This window comes from Neomonachus schauinslandi, chromosome 16 (genome assembly GCF_002201575.2).
Source record: "Neomonachus schauinslandi chromosome 16, ASM220157v2, whole genome shotgun sequence".
Taxonomy (NCBI): Eukaryota; Metazoa; Chordata; class Mammalia; order Carnivora; family Phocidae; genus Neomonachus; species Neomonachus schauinslandi.
The window spans coordinates 7,153,069-7,169,630 of record NC_058418.1 but is presented as its reverse complement, the minus strand read 5'-3'; the positions used below and the strand labels follow the sequence as shown (position 1 = coordinate 7,169,630).

Genomic DNA, 16,562 nt, shown 5'->3' with positions numbered 1-16,562 from the left:
AGCATCTGCTCTCCACCCAATTCTTTCTCTCTTTCTCTCTCTCTCTCTGAGTCAGTGTACCCCCTGAATCTCTGTTCACCCCCTTTCTGATTCTCTGCCTCCTACTTAAGTTTTTGTGCCAACCCTCCCCCCCCCCAGTGGATTAATGTACCTCTCCCTATCTCTGGCATTCCATCTTGGGTTTCTGTCCCCCTCTCTCTGGATCTCTGTTTCTTTCTCTCTCTGGTCTCTGACTTCCTGTTTCTGGGTCCTGTCCCCCTCTCTCCGGTTCCTTGTCCCTCTCTCAGTCTCTTGTCCATCCTTCTCTGGATCTCTGTCCCCTCTCTCTGGATTTCTGTCTCTTTCTGGTCTCTGACACCGCTTTTCTTGGTTTCTGTCCCCCCCTTCTCTGGATCTCTGTCTCCCCCTTCTCTGGATCTCTGTCCCCCTCTGGGTCTCCGTCTGGCCGTCCCGTCTGGCCCTTTGCCCCGCCTCTCGCTCTACGCATCCGCAAGACTCCCCCCCCCCCCCACCCCCCCCCCCCCCCCAGACCTTGCCCCGCCCCGGCTGGGAAGTGGCGGATCCGGTTTGTCCTGGGCGGGTCTGGAAGCGGGGTTGGTGGAGGGAATGTAGGTGGCCGGGTAGGTTGCGGAGGCTGCGGCAGCATGGTGGGTCCGGAGAAGGAGCAGGTACAGCGGCCGGACTCCCGGGCTTGGCCTCTGGTTCCCAGAGAGGAGGGTGCTGGAGACCCAGATTCTTGGTTCAGATGAAGGAAGGGGTCGGAGTGGGGGCTCCCGGAGGTTGGGGGTCTCCGGACTCCTGGGTCCTTGGGGACAGATAGGAGGGGGGGCTAGGGGAGTCCTGAGGCTGGGGGAGGAAGGCGCTGGGGTCCCGGACTCCTGGGTCCGGGGAAGGGTGCGGGGTGGGTGCCTCCGTGTCCGATAGGACTGAGCTGGAGCCCTCCCACCCCTTGTTTCCGTCCTCAGAGCTGGATCCCCAAGATCTTCAAGAAGAAGACGTGCACGACATTCATCGTTGACCCCACAGATGCGGGGTGAGGAGTTCGCCCCTGGGGTCCACCCCGGAGCGTCCCCAGAGAGTCCCCGGCCCGCTGACCCCGCCCACCTCCGTCCCCCCCCCCCCCGTCACTGCGGACACTTCCAAGGGCGTGCCCTGGTGGCGCTCTCCCTTGGGAGGGTTTGGGTCCGTGCAGACTCTTCCAATTTCCCTTCGGTCAGGGTCAGTGTTAAAGCCCCGGGCTTCGTTCTGTTTCTTTCCTTCCCTGTGTCTCTTCTTTGCGTCTTTTGCGTCACTTTCTTTTTCTGTTTTGGCTGTTTGTTTTATTCATTCATTCATTCATTCATTCCTTCCTTCCTTCCTTCCTTCATACATCCAAGAAGCCCTCATTCACTGCTCCCAAGGGAGCATAATTATCAGGAGCACAGGCGCTGCCAGGGTTCAGATGTCACCTGGGACTGGTGCTGTGTGGCTTTGGGTAAATCATTTCACCTCTCTGGGCCTTATCTGTCCCCTGGACATAAAGACGGGCCCTACCTCCTGAGTGGGCATTTATTGGGAGGATTCAAACAAGTACCTGCTTGTGAATTTCTGGAATGGGGCCCAGCATGTGGCTGGCGCTGGAAAATGCCTGCAGTGATCACTGGAAGGAAGCAGTGATCCTGTGTGGAGGCCCCGTGCTCAGGCTTGGTGGCCAGGGACACCTGCATGAGTCCCGTGGGGTGTTTGCCTACCTTGAGGAGCTCCCGGCCTTCAGGGACGGTCTCTCCAGTGGATTCTGGCTTTGAAGTTGTTTTCAAGACAACCTTTGGGGCATGGGAAATGTCATCCTTCCTAACTTGGTGTGTGCTGTGCATATCCTCATGCAGTACGTCTTGCAATGACGTCTAAATATAAACAGATGGACGTTATTGGGGGTGAGTGCTCTAAACCTTTTTACTGATGGGGAGTGTGGCCAAGGCAGTTGAGGGACCTCTGGTCTGGCGGGAAGAGACTAAGGCAGAGAGACGGGAGCTCTGAAAGACGGGCAGCTGGGGCCCCGCCCGAGCCCCGAGGAGGCTCTGGCTATGGCTGGGGAGGGGACACAGGGTGTCACTGGTGCCTTCTGGAGGAGGAGGGGCCACTGAGGTGGCATTTGTAGGATGAGCTGGAGTTTGACAGTTGAAGGCAGCCGGGAGAGAAGAGTGTGGATTCAAAGGTGTGGGAAGAACATGTGCAAAGTTCAAGGTGCGGGAGGCCTCCATGGAGGGGGGTGGGCCAGGACCTTGGCCCTGGGGTGCTGGGGAGCAGTGGGAGGGGCAGGATCAGCTCTGGGTGTGGAAAGAGCCTTTGGGGGTTGTGTGAGGATGAATCGGAGTTCGAGAAGCCTCGGAAGAGGCTGGGCTGGGGTCTGAGTGGGACGGGAAGAGGCCTGAGCCAGGCCACCCCTGTGGGGACAGAGGGTGGGGACAGGGACAGGAACTTGGGGACTGCTGGATTTGAGGAGTAAGAGGGGAGTAGGAGGGGGGAGGATGGCTCCTGGACATCTGGTCTGGGACCTGAGAGACAGTGGGGTTGTCCCCGAGACAGGGAATTCAGGAGGATGGGGTTGTCCCCGAGACAGGGAATTCAGGAGGATGAGCAGGTCTGGGGAATGTTGCCAAGCTTAGCGTGGGCCTTCAGGTATTAGGGGACTTGGAGGGGACTAGGGGATGCTGCAGACCTGGGTCCGGGACTTCTGTCCCGCATTCGAGAAGTCTTAGTTGTAGATGGTAACTGAAACTGTGGAAGGAGGTGAAATGTCAGGGGGGAGAATGTGTAAAGTCGGGGAAGGTGCCCTGGCAACTCTATGGCCTTTTTTTTTGCATGGAAGAGTATTTTTATTTTTCATTGTTTTTTATTTTTAAAGATTTTATTTATTTGAGAGAGAGCGCGCGCAAGCAGGGGCAGGGGCAGAGGGAGAGGGAGAAGCAGGCTTCCTGCGGAACAGGGAGCCCAATGCGGGGATCGATCCCAGGATCCTGGGATCACGACCCGAGCCAAAGGCAGACGCTCAACTGACTGAGCCACCCAGGCGTCCCCGGAAGAGTATTTTTAAAAACCTGTCTCTGGGGGCGCCTGGGTGGCTCAGATGGTTAAGCGTCTGCCTTCGGCTCAGGTCATGATCCTGGAGTCCCGGGATCGAGTACCGCATAGGGCTCCCCGGCGGGGAGTCTGCTTCTCCTCCCTCTGACCCTCCTCCCTCTCCTGCTCTCTGTCTCTCGTTCTCTCTCTCTCAAATAAATAAAATCTTTAAACAAACAAACAAAAAAACAACCTGTCTCTGAATGCCTCAAAACAAACATGCCACCTCACAAGTCACCACAGTCTCCAGCACATCCGCAGATTTCCACCTGATGCTTCTTTTTTTTCTTTTAAAGATTTTTTTGTTGTTTTATGTATTTGAGAGAGAACACCAGCGGGCGGGGGGGGGGGGGGGGGGGGAGAAGCTGGGCAGGGAGCGGGGCTCAATCCCAGGACTCTGAGATCATGCCCTGAGCCAAAGGGAAGGCAGATGTTTAACCGACTGAGTCGCCCAGGCCCTCCTCCACCTGATGCTTCTTTCCCTTAAATTATTTGCTTGGCCCCTGGGGCATCAAGTTTGAGACCCATGCAGGGAAACCACGTGGTCTGGGGCTCTGGGAACACCTTCACTGGAGGGAGGCACAGAGAAAGAGAAAAGCCACCAGTGTGGCAGGGACAAGGCAGCCAGGGGAGCGGTGTGCCCTGCCAAGGGAAGGAAAAAAATTTTTAGCATCAGTCTTTGTGCTGTGACCAGTGCCATTCTGTGATAGTCACACGAGACCTGAATAGAGGCCATTGTGTTCGGGGATATGCTGGTCATTGCTGATATTATCGGGAACAATTTCAGCTTCAGCGGCCACACAGAGGAAGGAAAGTAGGAGGTAGGAAGTGCAGAGTGAGGAGTCTGCCAGTTCTGTCCACCAGAACTTTCTGCAACGGGAGAAATGTTCTATATCCATATTCAATATGGCGGCCACTGGCTACATGTGGCTTTCGAGCACTTGAAATGTGACCAGAGCAACCTAGGAACTGAATTTTGTAATTGTATTTAGTTTTAATTTATTTAAATGTAAAGAGCCACATGTGGCTAAGGTCGATTAGATTAGACACCTTAGGTTCTGGAACATTCCATGAGGAAGTTTGATCTACAAGGACTAGTGGAAAGTAGATGGAAGGTAATGAGGGGGTCCAGGGATGGGGTTGAGATAGGTGAAAGGATCAAGAGGGTAAACTGAGACATGCCAGCTCCCTGGAGGTGGACTCAGAAATGAGGAAGGATGTGCCCCTCACTGTAGTCACCGGGCCAGGAGAGGGGCTGAGTGTATTCTGTTCATCCTGGGTGTGGATTGATGGCCATTCTTTCAGTGTCTTTACAACTTTTAACAAATCCATGTACCACCGGTGGTATTATTCTGTGAAACTGGTCCTTAAGTTAAGGCTCACTCGGCTTACGTAAATTCAGGTCTCCTCCAGTATCTGAAATCCCTTCTGGAATCAGAGACTAAAGAGACGTAGATACATTTTCAAGTAAATTCTTCATTCCCCAAACCCATGTTGTTTGCTCTTTAAAACTCAGAGGCCCATCACTTGTCCATTTATTTAAGGGATGCAAGGGCTACTTGTACATTTAAAGGGAAAAAAAGTTTTGTCTATGATTACCATAAATGAAAAAACTTCCTAGAGAAAGAAACAAGCCATAAAAGACCATCACAATGAGAAGCAAATGAAGGCATTTCCTTTCTAACTGGACATTGTTGGCAGCCCAATGTTCTGAGCCTGAGGCCTGCTTCTCTTAAAAAAAAGAGTAGCGGGGCGCCTGGCTGGCTCAGTGAGCAGGCGGCTCTAGATCTCTGGGCTGTGGGTTTGAGCCCCACGTTGGGGTGTAGAGATTACTTAAATAAATAAACTTTAAGAAAGCGCCCAGCAAAGCCTCTCTCCTTGACAGTAATCAGGAGAACTGGAAAAGGCAAGGTTATTTAAAGCTCTGTGTGGCCTTGGGCTGGAGTGGTTTCTCCACCCGAGCCTGGTATGCAGCCCTCATTTCAGAACGCACCCTGTGATTTCCCTGAAGACGGCTGTGTTACCCTTGTCTTGATCTGAGGAGGAAATGGGGGCTCAGGGAGGTGAAGCCCAAAGTCCCACAGCTGCCCCCGCCTCTGGGTGCTCTCTGAAACACTCTGGATTTTCCTTTTCGTGGAATCTCGTCTGTTTGGACTGGGAGCAGCCCGGCCGGCCCCTGATGGCTGGTGGCGCTTCTGGAACGCGGGCCTCAGTGAGGGTGGGGCCCTGTCCCCTCCCTGCTCCAGCTTCCTCGAACCCCCGTGGCTCCCTTCCACCCCAGTGAGGGGCAGCGCCAGGGTCAGCATGGGCTATGCGTCAAACTGGGGGCGGGGGGGGGGCACATGCAGAAGTGTGGGCGCTTCTACAGGAGCCTTAGGGTCGGGGAAGGGGGCCCCTGGGGTTCATGCTCCCCTCCCCCCTCATCCCCAGAGGAGCCCTGTGCCAGTGCGGACGTCCCCGGAGCACCCACCCGTCAGTGGCTGTGGAGGATGCCTTTGGGGCAGCCGTGGTGACCGTGTGGGACAGTGACTTGCACACCACGGAGAAGCCCACTGACGCCTACGGGGACCTGGATTTCCTGGGCGCCAGCCGCAAGGCCAGCAATGTGAGGCCTGCACGTCTGGGCAGGGCTGGGGTCGGCGAGCGGGGCTCCATGCGCCAGGGGCTCCCCGAGTCGGAGTCTGGGGGTGCTGCAGCTGAATGCTGCCTCCCCATTTGCCCATCCCTGTCTTCCCCTCTCCCCGAATCTCTCTCCCTCCACCCCTGTCTTTTCCAAGTCTGTCCCCTTTTCTCTGGGTCTCTGTCCCTTTCCCCGTCTTCATCCCTTTCCCCGTGTCCCCTCCTCCTGTGTATCCACAGTTCCTCCGGCTCTCTGACCGCACGGATCCAGCTACCGTTTATAATCTGGTCACCCGCACATGGGGCTTCCGGGCCCCGAACCTGGTGGTGTCAGTTTTGGGGGGGTCAGGGGGCCCCATCCTCCAGACCTGGCTGCAGGACCTGCTGCGACGCGGGCTGGTGCGGGCTGCCCAGAACACAGGTGACTGAGGTTGGGTGGCTGGCTGCGCCCCCTGAGCCCGGGCCCCTGCCCATCTCCCCCACTTCTCTGGGATGCAGTCTCCCCCCAGCTCTGACCGGGTGTTGGTCTTACCGTCTCTTCTCGCTCTCTGTCCCTACACACCCATGTCTCTGGACCTCACCATCACGCTCTGTGTCTCTGTAGGGGCCTGGATTGTCACCGGGGGGCTGCACAGGGGCATTGGCCGGCATGTTGGTGTGGCTGTGCGAGACCACCAGACGGCCAGCACTGGGGGCACCAAAGTGGTAGCCATGGGCATGGCCCCCTGGGGCGTGGTTCGGAACAGAGACACCCTCACCAACCCCAAGGTGGGACCCAGAGCCTTGGAAAAGGAGGGAGCTGGGAATCCTGGGTCTGGGGGCCCAGACCCCTGGGTCTGAGGGAGGAGGGGCTGGGAGTCTGGACCCCTTGTCTGAGGGAGGAGGGGCTGGGCATCTGGACTCCTGGGTCTGAGGGAGGAGGGGCTGGGGCCTGGACTCCTGGGTCTGGGGGAGGAGGGGCTGGGGGTCTGGACTCCCGGGGCCGGGGGGGGGGGGGCGCGGGGGGTAGGACTCCCGGGTCTGAGGGAGGAGGGCTGGGGGTCTGGACTCCCGAGTCTGAGGGAGGAGGCCGCTGGGGGCCTGGACCCCTGAGTCTGAGGGAGGAGGCGGCTGGGAGTCTAGACTCCTAGGTCTGAGGGAGGAGGCGGCTGGGAGTCTGGACTCCTGGGTCTGAGGGAGGAGGCCGCTGGGAGTCTGGACCCCTGGGTCTGAGGGAGGAGGGCTGCTGTCTGTCCTCCTGGTCCTGATGGAAAAACGCTCCGGTCTGGCCGCTTGTCCCCCAGGGCTCGTTCCCTGCGAGGTACCCGTGGCGTGGCGACTCCGAGGACAGGGTCCAGTTTCCGCTCGACTACAACTACTCGGCCTTCTTCCTGGTGGACGACGGCACCCACGGCCGCCTGGGCGGGGAGAACCGCTTCCGCCTGCGCTTCGAGTCCTACGTGGCGCAGCAGAAGACGGGCGTGGGAGGTGAGCGGCTTCCTCCCCCCGGGCCGCGGCGTAGGGCTCGGGATCCCCGGGGTCCGGTCTGGTGGAGGTCTGGGGACTGAGGGCCGGAGGAGTTACCTCTGTCTGGTCAAGCTCCTTCTCCCACTATTTGCTTTCTCTTTAAAAATCTTTGTCTCGAAATCTAAACTACACGAAAGCGGATGACTCGGTGCAGTTTTAAGAAACTGAACCCGCGTGTGCAGGGAGCACCCAGATCAAGACACCTATCACCGGCCCCCGGAAGCCTTTCCCTTCCCGCCGCCGGGGGTCACGGGGCCTGCGAGTAGGGCGGGGACGGGGGGGGGGGTTCTGACCGCGCCTCTGCTGCCTGTGAATGACATCCTACACCATCTGCACGTTCTTGACTCTGGCTTGCTGTAGTTGACATTATTTCTGTGAGATTCACCCCTATCATTGCACTAGTTATGGTCTGTAAGTAACCCATGGGTCAAAAAAAGAAAAAAAAAAAAAAAGCCAGAAAATATTTTGAACTGGATGGTAAGAAATATAGGACCTATGAGCACTTTTGGAATGGAGCTAAAGCGGTATCTAGAGGGAAATTTGTAGATTTAAATGCATATATCAAAAAATGGAAGAAAGGCTGAAAGTCGATGATTTAAGCCTCCAATTAAAAACAAAACAAAACAAAAAACCAGAGGGGCGCCTGGCTGGCTCAGTCAGTAGAGCATGTGACTCTTGATCTCCGGCTTGTGAGTTCAAGCCCCACAGGGGTGTAGAGATTACTTAAAAAAATAAAATCTTAAAAAGAAAAGAAAGAGGGGCGCCTGGGTGGCTCAGTCAGTTAAGCTTCTGCCTTTGGCTCAGCTCATGATCTCAGGGTCCTGGGATTGAGCCCCGCATCTGACTCCCTGCTCAGCGGGGAGTCTGCTTCTCCCTCTCCCTCTGCCCCTCCCCCCACTTGTGGTCTGTCTCTCTCTGTCAAATGCTCTCCCTCTCTCTCAAATAAATATATTTTTTTAAAAAAGAAAGAAAAAAGGGAAGACACCTCCAAACTCCTCTACCTGCCCTCTTTCCCCAAGCTGCATTGAATTTATATGTCACTTTCTTTCTTTCTTTCTTTTTTTAAATTTTATTTATTTATTTGAGAGAGAGAGAGAAAGCATATACATAGGGAGAGTGAGAGGGAGAAGCAGGCTTCCCGCCGAGCAGGGAGCCCAATGCGGGACTCGATCCCAAGACCCTGAGATCATGACCTGAGCCGAAGGCAGACGCTTAAGCGACTGAGCCACCCCGGTGCCCCTATATGTCACTTTCTGATAGGTTAACGTGGTATTTGTTTTTCCATTTATTCAAGCCTGGTCCTTAAGTAAGGCTTGTCAATTTCCTCATAAAAATCTCATACCTTTCGGGGCGCCTGGGTGGCTCAGTTGGTTAAGCGACTGCCTTCGGCTCAGGTCATGATCCTGGAGTCCCGGGATCGAGTCCCGCATCGGGCTCCCTGCTCGGCAGGGAGTCTGCTTCTCCCTCTGACCCTCCTCCCTCTCATGCTCTCTCTCTCTGTCTCATTCTCTCTCTCAAATAAATAAAAATTAAAAAAATCTTTAAAAAAAAAATCTCATACCTTTCTGGATGAATTAATTCCCAGGTGATTTGTCATTTTTATGAAAACATGGATAATCTAGTTTGGAGAAAAGTTTTTTATTTTTGTGGGTTTTTTTTTTTTTTTTTTTGGTATCAGTTCTCTTACCAAATTCTTATTAATATTTATTTATTTTGAGTGGAGTCTCTCCAATTTTCTGAGAATCTAAGTCATGTTTTCTTCCAATAGATACCTTTGTCTCTTCCAGCTTAAAAAAAGTACTAGTTTGCATTCCAATTTTACTTTCTTTCATCATTACATTAGGTCAAAACTCCTGGATGAGTGTGAATAGAAGTAACGTTGTCTTGTTTGTTATTTTCCTGGGAATAGAATTAGTAGAAAACTATCTTACATGATTTTGCTTTTAGGCTTTGGAAACATTTTTATTGTATTTAGATAGTTCGTTCTTTCTTTCTTTCTTTCTTTCTTTTTCTTTCTTTCTTTCATTTAAAGATTTTATTTATTTGTTTGTGAGAGAGAGAAAAAGCAGGAGCAGGGAGAGGGGTGAGGGGCCGAGGGAGAAGCAGGCTCCCTGCTGAACCTCAGGGCACCCGATACGGGGCTCGACGCGGGGGCTTGATGCGGGGCTTGATGTGGGGCTTGATCCCAGGACCCTGGGATCTTGACCTGAGCCGAAGGCATATGCTTAACCGACTGAGCCACCCAGGTGCCCTCTTTCTTTGATTTTATTTTTAAGAAATCTTTACACCCAACGTGGGGCCCAAACTCACAACCCTGATCCAGAGTCACATGCTCTACCAACTGAGCCAGCCAGGTGCCCCTAGGTAGTCCTTTCTAGTCCTTATGTCCTTCATTTCTGTTTAAACTTCCATCCTTTCCTGGCTCCTGGGCTGTTAGGCAATTACAGGAGTGACTCATGCCATAAATACCTGCTTCATTTGGGAGCCTAGGAGTCCAGGCCCCCAGCCCCTTCCTTCCCTGGGAAGTCAAGTATTACAATCTTCAAAATCTGATCCTTCCTAACCTGCTCAAAGATATGACAATTCCCGTGAGCCACAGGACACAGGATTAGGCAGAAGCCAAGTTTGTCCCAGGGACTCATGGGAAATATGGTTCTTTCCCATCTCTGGCAAAGGCTGATGGGAGGTGACCAAGCCCCTGGCTCTCTTCTCCCCAGGGACTGGAATTGACATCCCTGTCCTCCTCCTCTTGATCGATGGTGATGAGAAAATGTTGAAGGTATAGGGTTTAAGTGGGGAGGTGGCTGGGAGCCCTGACTCCTGGCTCCTGAGTCTCAGGGGAGGACAGGGCTGGGGATCTGGACTCCAGGTGGGATGAACACTTGCCTTCCCTGATCTGACTGCCCCTTTTATCCTGTAGCAGGTAGAGAATGCCACCCAGGCTCAGCTCCCCTGCCTCCTGGTGGCTGGGTCCGGGGGAGCTGCAGACTGCCTAGCAGAGATCCTGGAAGACACTCTGGCTCCAGGGAGAGGGGGGAGCAGGCAAGGTGAAGCGCGGGATTGGATTAAGCGTTTCTTCCCCAAAGGGGACCCTGAGGTTCTGCAGGCCCAGGTATGACATTGGGGGCCCAACTCTGAATCCTGAGATGGGAGGGAGCTGGGGACCCGGGTCCCTGGGTCTTGAGAGATGAGGATGCTGAGGTCTTGGAGTCCTGGATCCCAGGGAAGAGGAGAATGGAGGCCCAGACTCATGGATTTGAGGGAGGAGAGGCCTGGGGGCCCGACTCCCAGGTTCTGGGAGTCGAGGGTGCTGGGCATCTAGACTACTAGGTCCTGGAGGGAATGGTTTCCTGTGACTCTGCAGACAGAGTTGGGCTTAGGGTGTGGAATTCGGTATTCTGCAGGTGGAGAGGATCATGACCCGGAAGGAGCTGCTGACAGTCTATTCATCTGAGGATGGCCCTGAGGAATTTGAGACCATTGTTTTGAAGGCCCTTGTCAAGGGTAAGCCGACCCCAAATTCTCCTCCTCTCTCAGCTCAACTTGGGACACCTTTCTTGGCCTGGGCACTTTATCCATCCTCTCTAAAGTTGGGCTCCTTTTTATCTCTTTTCTTTTTCTTATTCCCCTTGGCAGTGTTTCTTGGGGCTTTGCATGGTGCTGTTTGGACAGTTTTCCCAAGATACTTTCATTATGTTCCAACATTGTTTTCTTTCTGTTGGATTCATGCATGCATGCATCCATCCATCTGTACATTGATCTTTCCATCTACCCATTATTCCATTCATCCTTCATTCTTCCATCCATCCAATCATCCATTCATCTTGCCTTCCACCCATCCTTCTACTTGTCCATCCACATATCTATGGACAGTTCCATCCACTCATTCTTCCTTCCATCCATCTTTGATCCATCCATCCATCCTTCCATCTATCTACCCACTCGCCCTGTCTTCCTTTCCTACATAGCTCCAATACGTTTTAAGCGCTGAGGGGTAGGGGAGTCAGAGATGAACCAGAGCACCATCTCCCATTGAGGAACTCCTGATATTTTACTACAGGAATGGATGATGAAAACCAAGGTAGGGAGCAGAATGGCCACCTGGTAGAGGCTAGGGATGGGGATCATGTATTCATTCAATAACATCATCCTAGGCTCCAGAGACTAAAGCAGACCCATTTCTTGCTCTGAAGGACCGCAGATCCTACCAGAGTTTTTTGGACAAAACCTTAAGTAAAATTGAAGACCAAAGCATTGGGGGGGGAAACCACTGTCAGTAAAGAGGCAAGGAGGGGGTGCTATGTAAATGGGTCTTGAAGAGCTAGTAGAATCTGGACTTAGTGAGATGGGGAGATAGGATAAATAAATGGTAAGGAGGATTCCTAGAACTCTGTGGGGATGAGGGTGGGGAGAGTAGTTTTGGTGTCAGAAGTTCTACAGGGAAAACACCCACTTGGGTAAAAACTCCCAAGAGGCATAGTGTCAATCCCAGGTCCCCACCCCAATTGTATCCAGCATGTTCTGTGGTGTGACAGAAAGAGCAATTACTTTTGACTTTGGAGTCAGATGAAGCTGAATTGGAATACCAATTTGGCCCCTCCCTTTCTGTGTGACCTTGACAAAGAGACTTCCCCCACTCTGAGCCTTAGTTTCTTTCTCTGAAAAGTGGAGAGGATATCTTGCAGGAGTGTTGCGAACCTCAGGGACAGCTTATGAACAGTGCCTGGTCTCCAGGGATGGGCCAATAAATGGGAGCTCTTTTTTTTTTTTTTAATTAAGTAGGCTCCCCGGCGTGGAGCCCAACATGGGACCTAAACTCATGACCCTGAGATCAAGGCGTGAGCTGAGATCAAGAGTCGGATGTTTAACCGACTGAGCCACCCAGGCACCCAGGGAGCTGTTCTTAATAAAATTCCATTTCCTGTGGGGACACATCCCGTAAACAGCAGCGAATGGCAGTCAGTGAGCAAATCTGCTTCACTTCACAGAAGTTAATGCACCAGCCTCTTGGGAGAAAACAGGGCGGCTATGGAATGGGTGGTTTGCAGGGATGGTGTCGTCAGTCTGTTGCCTGCAGAAGTGGAAGCGATCCGCTCTGCTGGGGACATTGGAGCCGGCTGGGCGGGCTCAGTGATAGCAGAGTTGAATGGATGAGGTTTCAGCAGGTGAGGAAGAAAGCGGGGAGGAGATGCATGCTCCTTAAGAGTGTGGCATGAGCCCAGGCACTGTGCCGAGCATTTGGCAGACATTTTGCCCACGATCCTCCATTCCTGCTTGCAGGGGGGTGTGGGGCTGGGCAGAGAGGGTCGGAGGGCTAGAGGGATGGGACTTAGGGATTGATGAGCTGGGGGATGCGAAGGAAAGGGAGGGGCAGAGACAGCACAGGGATGGGGGGAGGGTCTGCCTCGTTGCCTAGGTGGACAAAGGGGCCATCCCTGAGATACAGAACCCAGGGAAGGTCGGTTCTGGGGAAAGATGCTGAGCTCCATACGGGACATGGCGAGCGTGATGGATGGGGGGCGTCCAGGTGATAAATGGGGAGATGTGTTAAGGCACCATAGCAAGTGAGATATCATACTTTTTTTTCTTGTCTTGAAACTGTGAGGAAAGTCGGGGAGGTCTTTAGAATCTTAGAAAAGCCCACTGTGAATTTGCTTCTGGGTTTTGAAAAGAAATATAGGGGCGCCTGGGTAGCTCGGTCGGTTGAGCGTCCGACTCTTGATTTCAGCTCAGGTCTTGATCTCAGGGTAGTGAGTTCAAGCCCTGTGTTGGGTTCCATGTCCAGCATGGAGCCTACTTATAAAATATGTATATAAAGTTATGTGGTCGTAGGCATGTGACTGCCTCTCTCTCGACCTGTTTCCTCAACCACTGGCCTTCGAGGTTCCCCACAGTTCTTACCGTTAACAATGCTGCACAGTGGGTACCATGATTATTCCCATTTTATAGATGAGGGAACAGAGGCTCGAAAGGCCAGGGGCTTTCCTGAAGAGACTCCACTGGTATTGGTGGAGCTGGGATTAGAACCCAGATCCGCCTGCCTCAGAGCCCATTGTTCACCTGCACTCCACTAGATTGCCTAGTCCCGCCACTCCAGTTTTCAGAACAACCAAAATGGCCCTCCTTAGTTTTGGAAATCCACGTGAAGCAAGTGGACACAGAAAAATGGCACAAGTGGTCCGGACACCAGCGGTGTCTAGACTTTGCTTGGCTTCTCCTTGGAACCTTCTCTGGATGCTTCAGATTTTTCTGGCCCCTCGTTGACCGTACATGTTTGGATCCATTAACTGTTGTGTCAAAGTTTTAAAGGCCCTTTGCTCTTCCTCGTTCTTTTTAATGACCTCCAGGGCCTTCCGGAGCCCCTCTGCTGTTCGGAGTTTTTTCCCATCTCATTTTCTGCCTCTCATTTTTATTTCTCTGTCTTCTCACAAATACACTTATGTTTCCAGGAAATCAGAGTGACTCACATTTGCCGTCCCTTGCTGTGTTTGCCTGCACGCAGACCTTGGCTCAGGCCGCTCCTGCTGCCTTGGAAGTTTCTTTTCTCATCTTAGATGCACACCTCCAAATCCTGCCCATCTTTCAAAGCCCTACCTCCATGCCCGTCCTCTAGGAGGCCCCCTTGGATCACTCCACACCTCTGTGAGTGTAGCCTCCCCTAATCACATTCTGTGCCCACCTCCGAGGGCACCAATCCCTTGGAAGGTAGTTACGTGGTTTCTGGACACATTTCTCTGGAAGGATCTCCTTCAAGGCAGGGGCTGCATCCAGTTTCTTTCTCCGTCCCTCCCATTGCCTGGTCCATAATGTACGTCAGTAAATGTGAAATGGATACCTGATTGCCTTTCTTCTTCTTGAGGACTCTAGAACGCTGGTCTGCCCTCTGCCCTGAGCTTAATAACCTTATGCTTGCAATAGCCTGACTTCTTAAAGACCCCAGACGCTACCCAACAACACCCCCTTTATATGGGGTTTAAATGTCCCGTATCTCCCATTGAAGCAAAACAGACGTTCATCTGAAATTCCTACCCCCCCCACCCCCGACTTTTCACGCACTTTCCCTCTCACTCTTTCAGCTTGTGGGAGCTCGGAAGCTTCAGCTTACCTGGATGAGCTGCGTTTGGCTGTGGCTTGGAACCGCGTGGACATTGCGCAGAGTGAACTCTTCCGGGGGGACATTGAATGGCGGGTGAGGGGGCAGGACCGGGCGGGCTGTGGATCCTGACAAGGGGGATGCACTCTCCTCCCTGCCTGACTTCTTCCACATCTGGCTTGGTCTTCCATTATTGTCCAGCCTTCTCTTAATTGTCCATCTCTTCCCATCTTGTTTCCCCTCTCCCCATCTGTCCATTCACCCACCCCCCCCAGCGACCCGTCATTCCTAGCTCTGTACCCCATCTCTTGTCCTTCACGTCCGACGTCACCTGGCCTTCTGTCTCTGTGCTCATCTCTTCCTGCCAGTCCGTCCACCTGGAAGCCTCCCTCATGGACGCCCTCCTGAATGACCGGCCTGAGTTCGTGCGCTTGCTCATCTCCCATGGCCTCAGCGTGGGCCACTTCCTGACCCCGACGCGCCTGACCCAGCTTTACAGCGCCGCGCCCTCCAACTCGCTCATCCGCAGCCTTTTGGACCAGGCGTCCCACGGCGCAGGCACCAAAAGCCCAGTCCTTAAATCCTCTGCGGAGCCCCGACCCCCTGACGTGGGGCAGGTGCTGCGGCTGCTGCTGGGGGAGACGTGCGCGCCGAGGTACAGCGCTGGGGGCGCCAGGGATCCCCACCAGGGAGAAGCCTGCAGGGAGAGCGTAAGGACTAGGCCCCTGAGCCTGGGGGTGGGAGGATGGATCTGGGGGCAGGCCTGGGAACAGGGTGTGCGCCCAGACGGGGTGGGGTGGGGAGGGAGCTGATGGTTGGGGCGGAGTCAGGAAGGGGCCAGTCCTCACCACCCCCTCAACTCGCCTGCAGGTGGGTCTGCTCTCGAACAGGGCCCACTCTGATCTCATGCTGGACACCATCCTCGGGCAGGCCCCCTGGAGTGACCTGCTCCTCTGGGCGCTGCTACTGAACAGAGCTCAGATGGCCTTGTACTTCTGGGAGATGGTGAGTGCTGGTTTGATCTCTGAATCTACTTTCTTCTACATCCCTGTCCTTTATCCCTACTGGACCCCAGTGCCTGAGCAGTAAGAGTCCCTGACCTCTGACATCACTCCGACCCCCACCCTGGCCTCCGTTCCTCTGACGTCACTCTGACCCCCACCCCGGTCTCTGTTCCTGATCTGTGACTCCAGCTGCTGCTTCTCCTTCCCATCCCCCAATATCATGCAGTTCTCCTAACTCGTGTCTTCCGTTAGCAATGTATACTGGGTATTTTCCCTTGTTCATACATGAGAACCAGTCTCATTCTTTCGGAATGGTTACCTGTATGAGGAAGTTAGACGTTATCCTGTAACTGATGGGGAGTCATTTAAACATAGTTACACTTGTACACTAGAGGCAAGGACATGAGCTAAGAAGGTAGATCTGGAGGCCTCCAGGCAGCCAAGATCGGGGCCTGGACTAAACACCTGGGATGGAGGTGTTGAGACATATTTGGGAAGTTTGAGAAGAAAAAAAAGTCATAGGATTTGAATAGGATCTAAGATATAACCTGTTTTTATGCCGTAAAAATATCTTGACAGGGGGCCACCTGGGCGGCTCAGCGTCTGCCTTCGGCTCAGGTCATGATCCCAGGGTCCTGGGATCGAGCCCCGCATTGGGCTCCCTGCTCTGCAGGGAGCCTGCTTCTCCCTCCGCCTGCTCTTGCACTCTCTCTCTCCCTCTCAAATAAATAAATAAAATCTTTAAAAAAAAAAAAAAAAGAAAAGAAATATCTTGACAGGACTTCTTCCTCCTTGGGTTGTTTTTAGCCCCTCAAGTCATGGGTTAAATATAGATTATTTTTCATTGAGACAAAATTCATATAACATAAAATTCACCATTTAAACCACTTAATATTGCACAACATAGTAGTCTTTAGCACACTCACAGTGTTGTGCAAACTCTGTCTAGTTCCAAACATTTCATCATCCCAAAAGGAAACCTGGTACCCATTTAGCACTCACTCCCCATTCCCTCCTTCCCCAGCCCCTGGCAATGACTAATCTGGCCCCCCCCCCCCCCCCCCGTCCCTATGGACTTGCCTATTCTGGATGTTGTGGCCCTTTGCACTTAATTTCTTATGCTTTTTTTTTTTTTTTAAAGATTTTATTTATTTATTTGAGAGAGAGGATGAGAGGAGAGAGAGAGCACATGAGAGGGGGGAGGGTCAGAGGGAGAAGCAGACCCCCCGCCGAGCAGGGAG

At 53.3% G+C, this 16,562-nt stretch overlaps 1 protein-coding gene across 3 annotated transcripts in view; it reads left to right on the top strand.

The window, feature by feature from the left end:
- Window positions 1-594: 594 nt before the first annotated feature.
- Window positions 595-16,562, top strand: part of TRPM4 (transient receptor potential cation channel subfamily M member 4) — a 36,223-nt gene continuing 20,255 nt past the window's right edge. For 2 of the 3 annotated variants that reach the window (XM_021681362.2, XM_021681363.1), the window contains exons 1-12: window positions 595-668; window positions 966-1,033; window positions 5,530-5,704; window positions 5,959-6,139; window positions 6,323-6,486; window positions 7,002-7,185; window positions 9,942-10,003; window positions 10,145-10,336; window positions 10,629-10,728; window positions 14,301-14,413; window positions 14,686-15,027; window positions 15,188-15,322. In XM_021681362.2, coding sequence (XP_021537037.1) covers window positions 645-668; window positions 966-1,033; window positions 5,530-5,704; window positions 5,959-6,139; window positions 6,323-6,486; window positions 7,002-7,185; window positions 9,942-10,003; window positions 10,145-10,336; window positions 10,629-10,728; window positions 14,301-14,413; window positions 14,686-15,027; window positions 15,188-15,322 — 1,740 coding nt within the window. In that variant the 5' untranslated portion in view covers window positions 595-644. Of the gene's footprint in view, window positions 669-965; window positions 1,034-5,529; window positions 5,705-5,958; window positions 6,140-6,322; window positions 6,487-7,001; window positions 7,186-9,941; window positions 10,004-10,144; window positions 10,337-10,628; window positions 10,729-14,300; window positions 14,414-14,685; window positions 15,028-15,187; window positions 15,323-16,562 lie in introns of those variants that run through there. The other variant, XM_021681364.1, reaches the window with a different exon arrangement.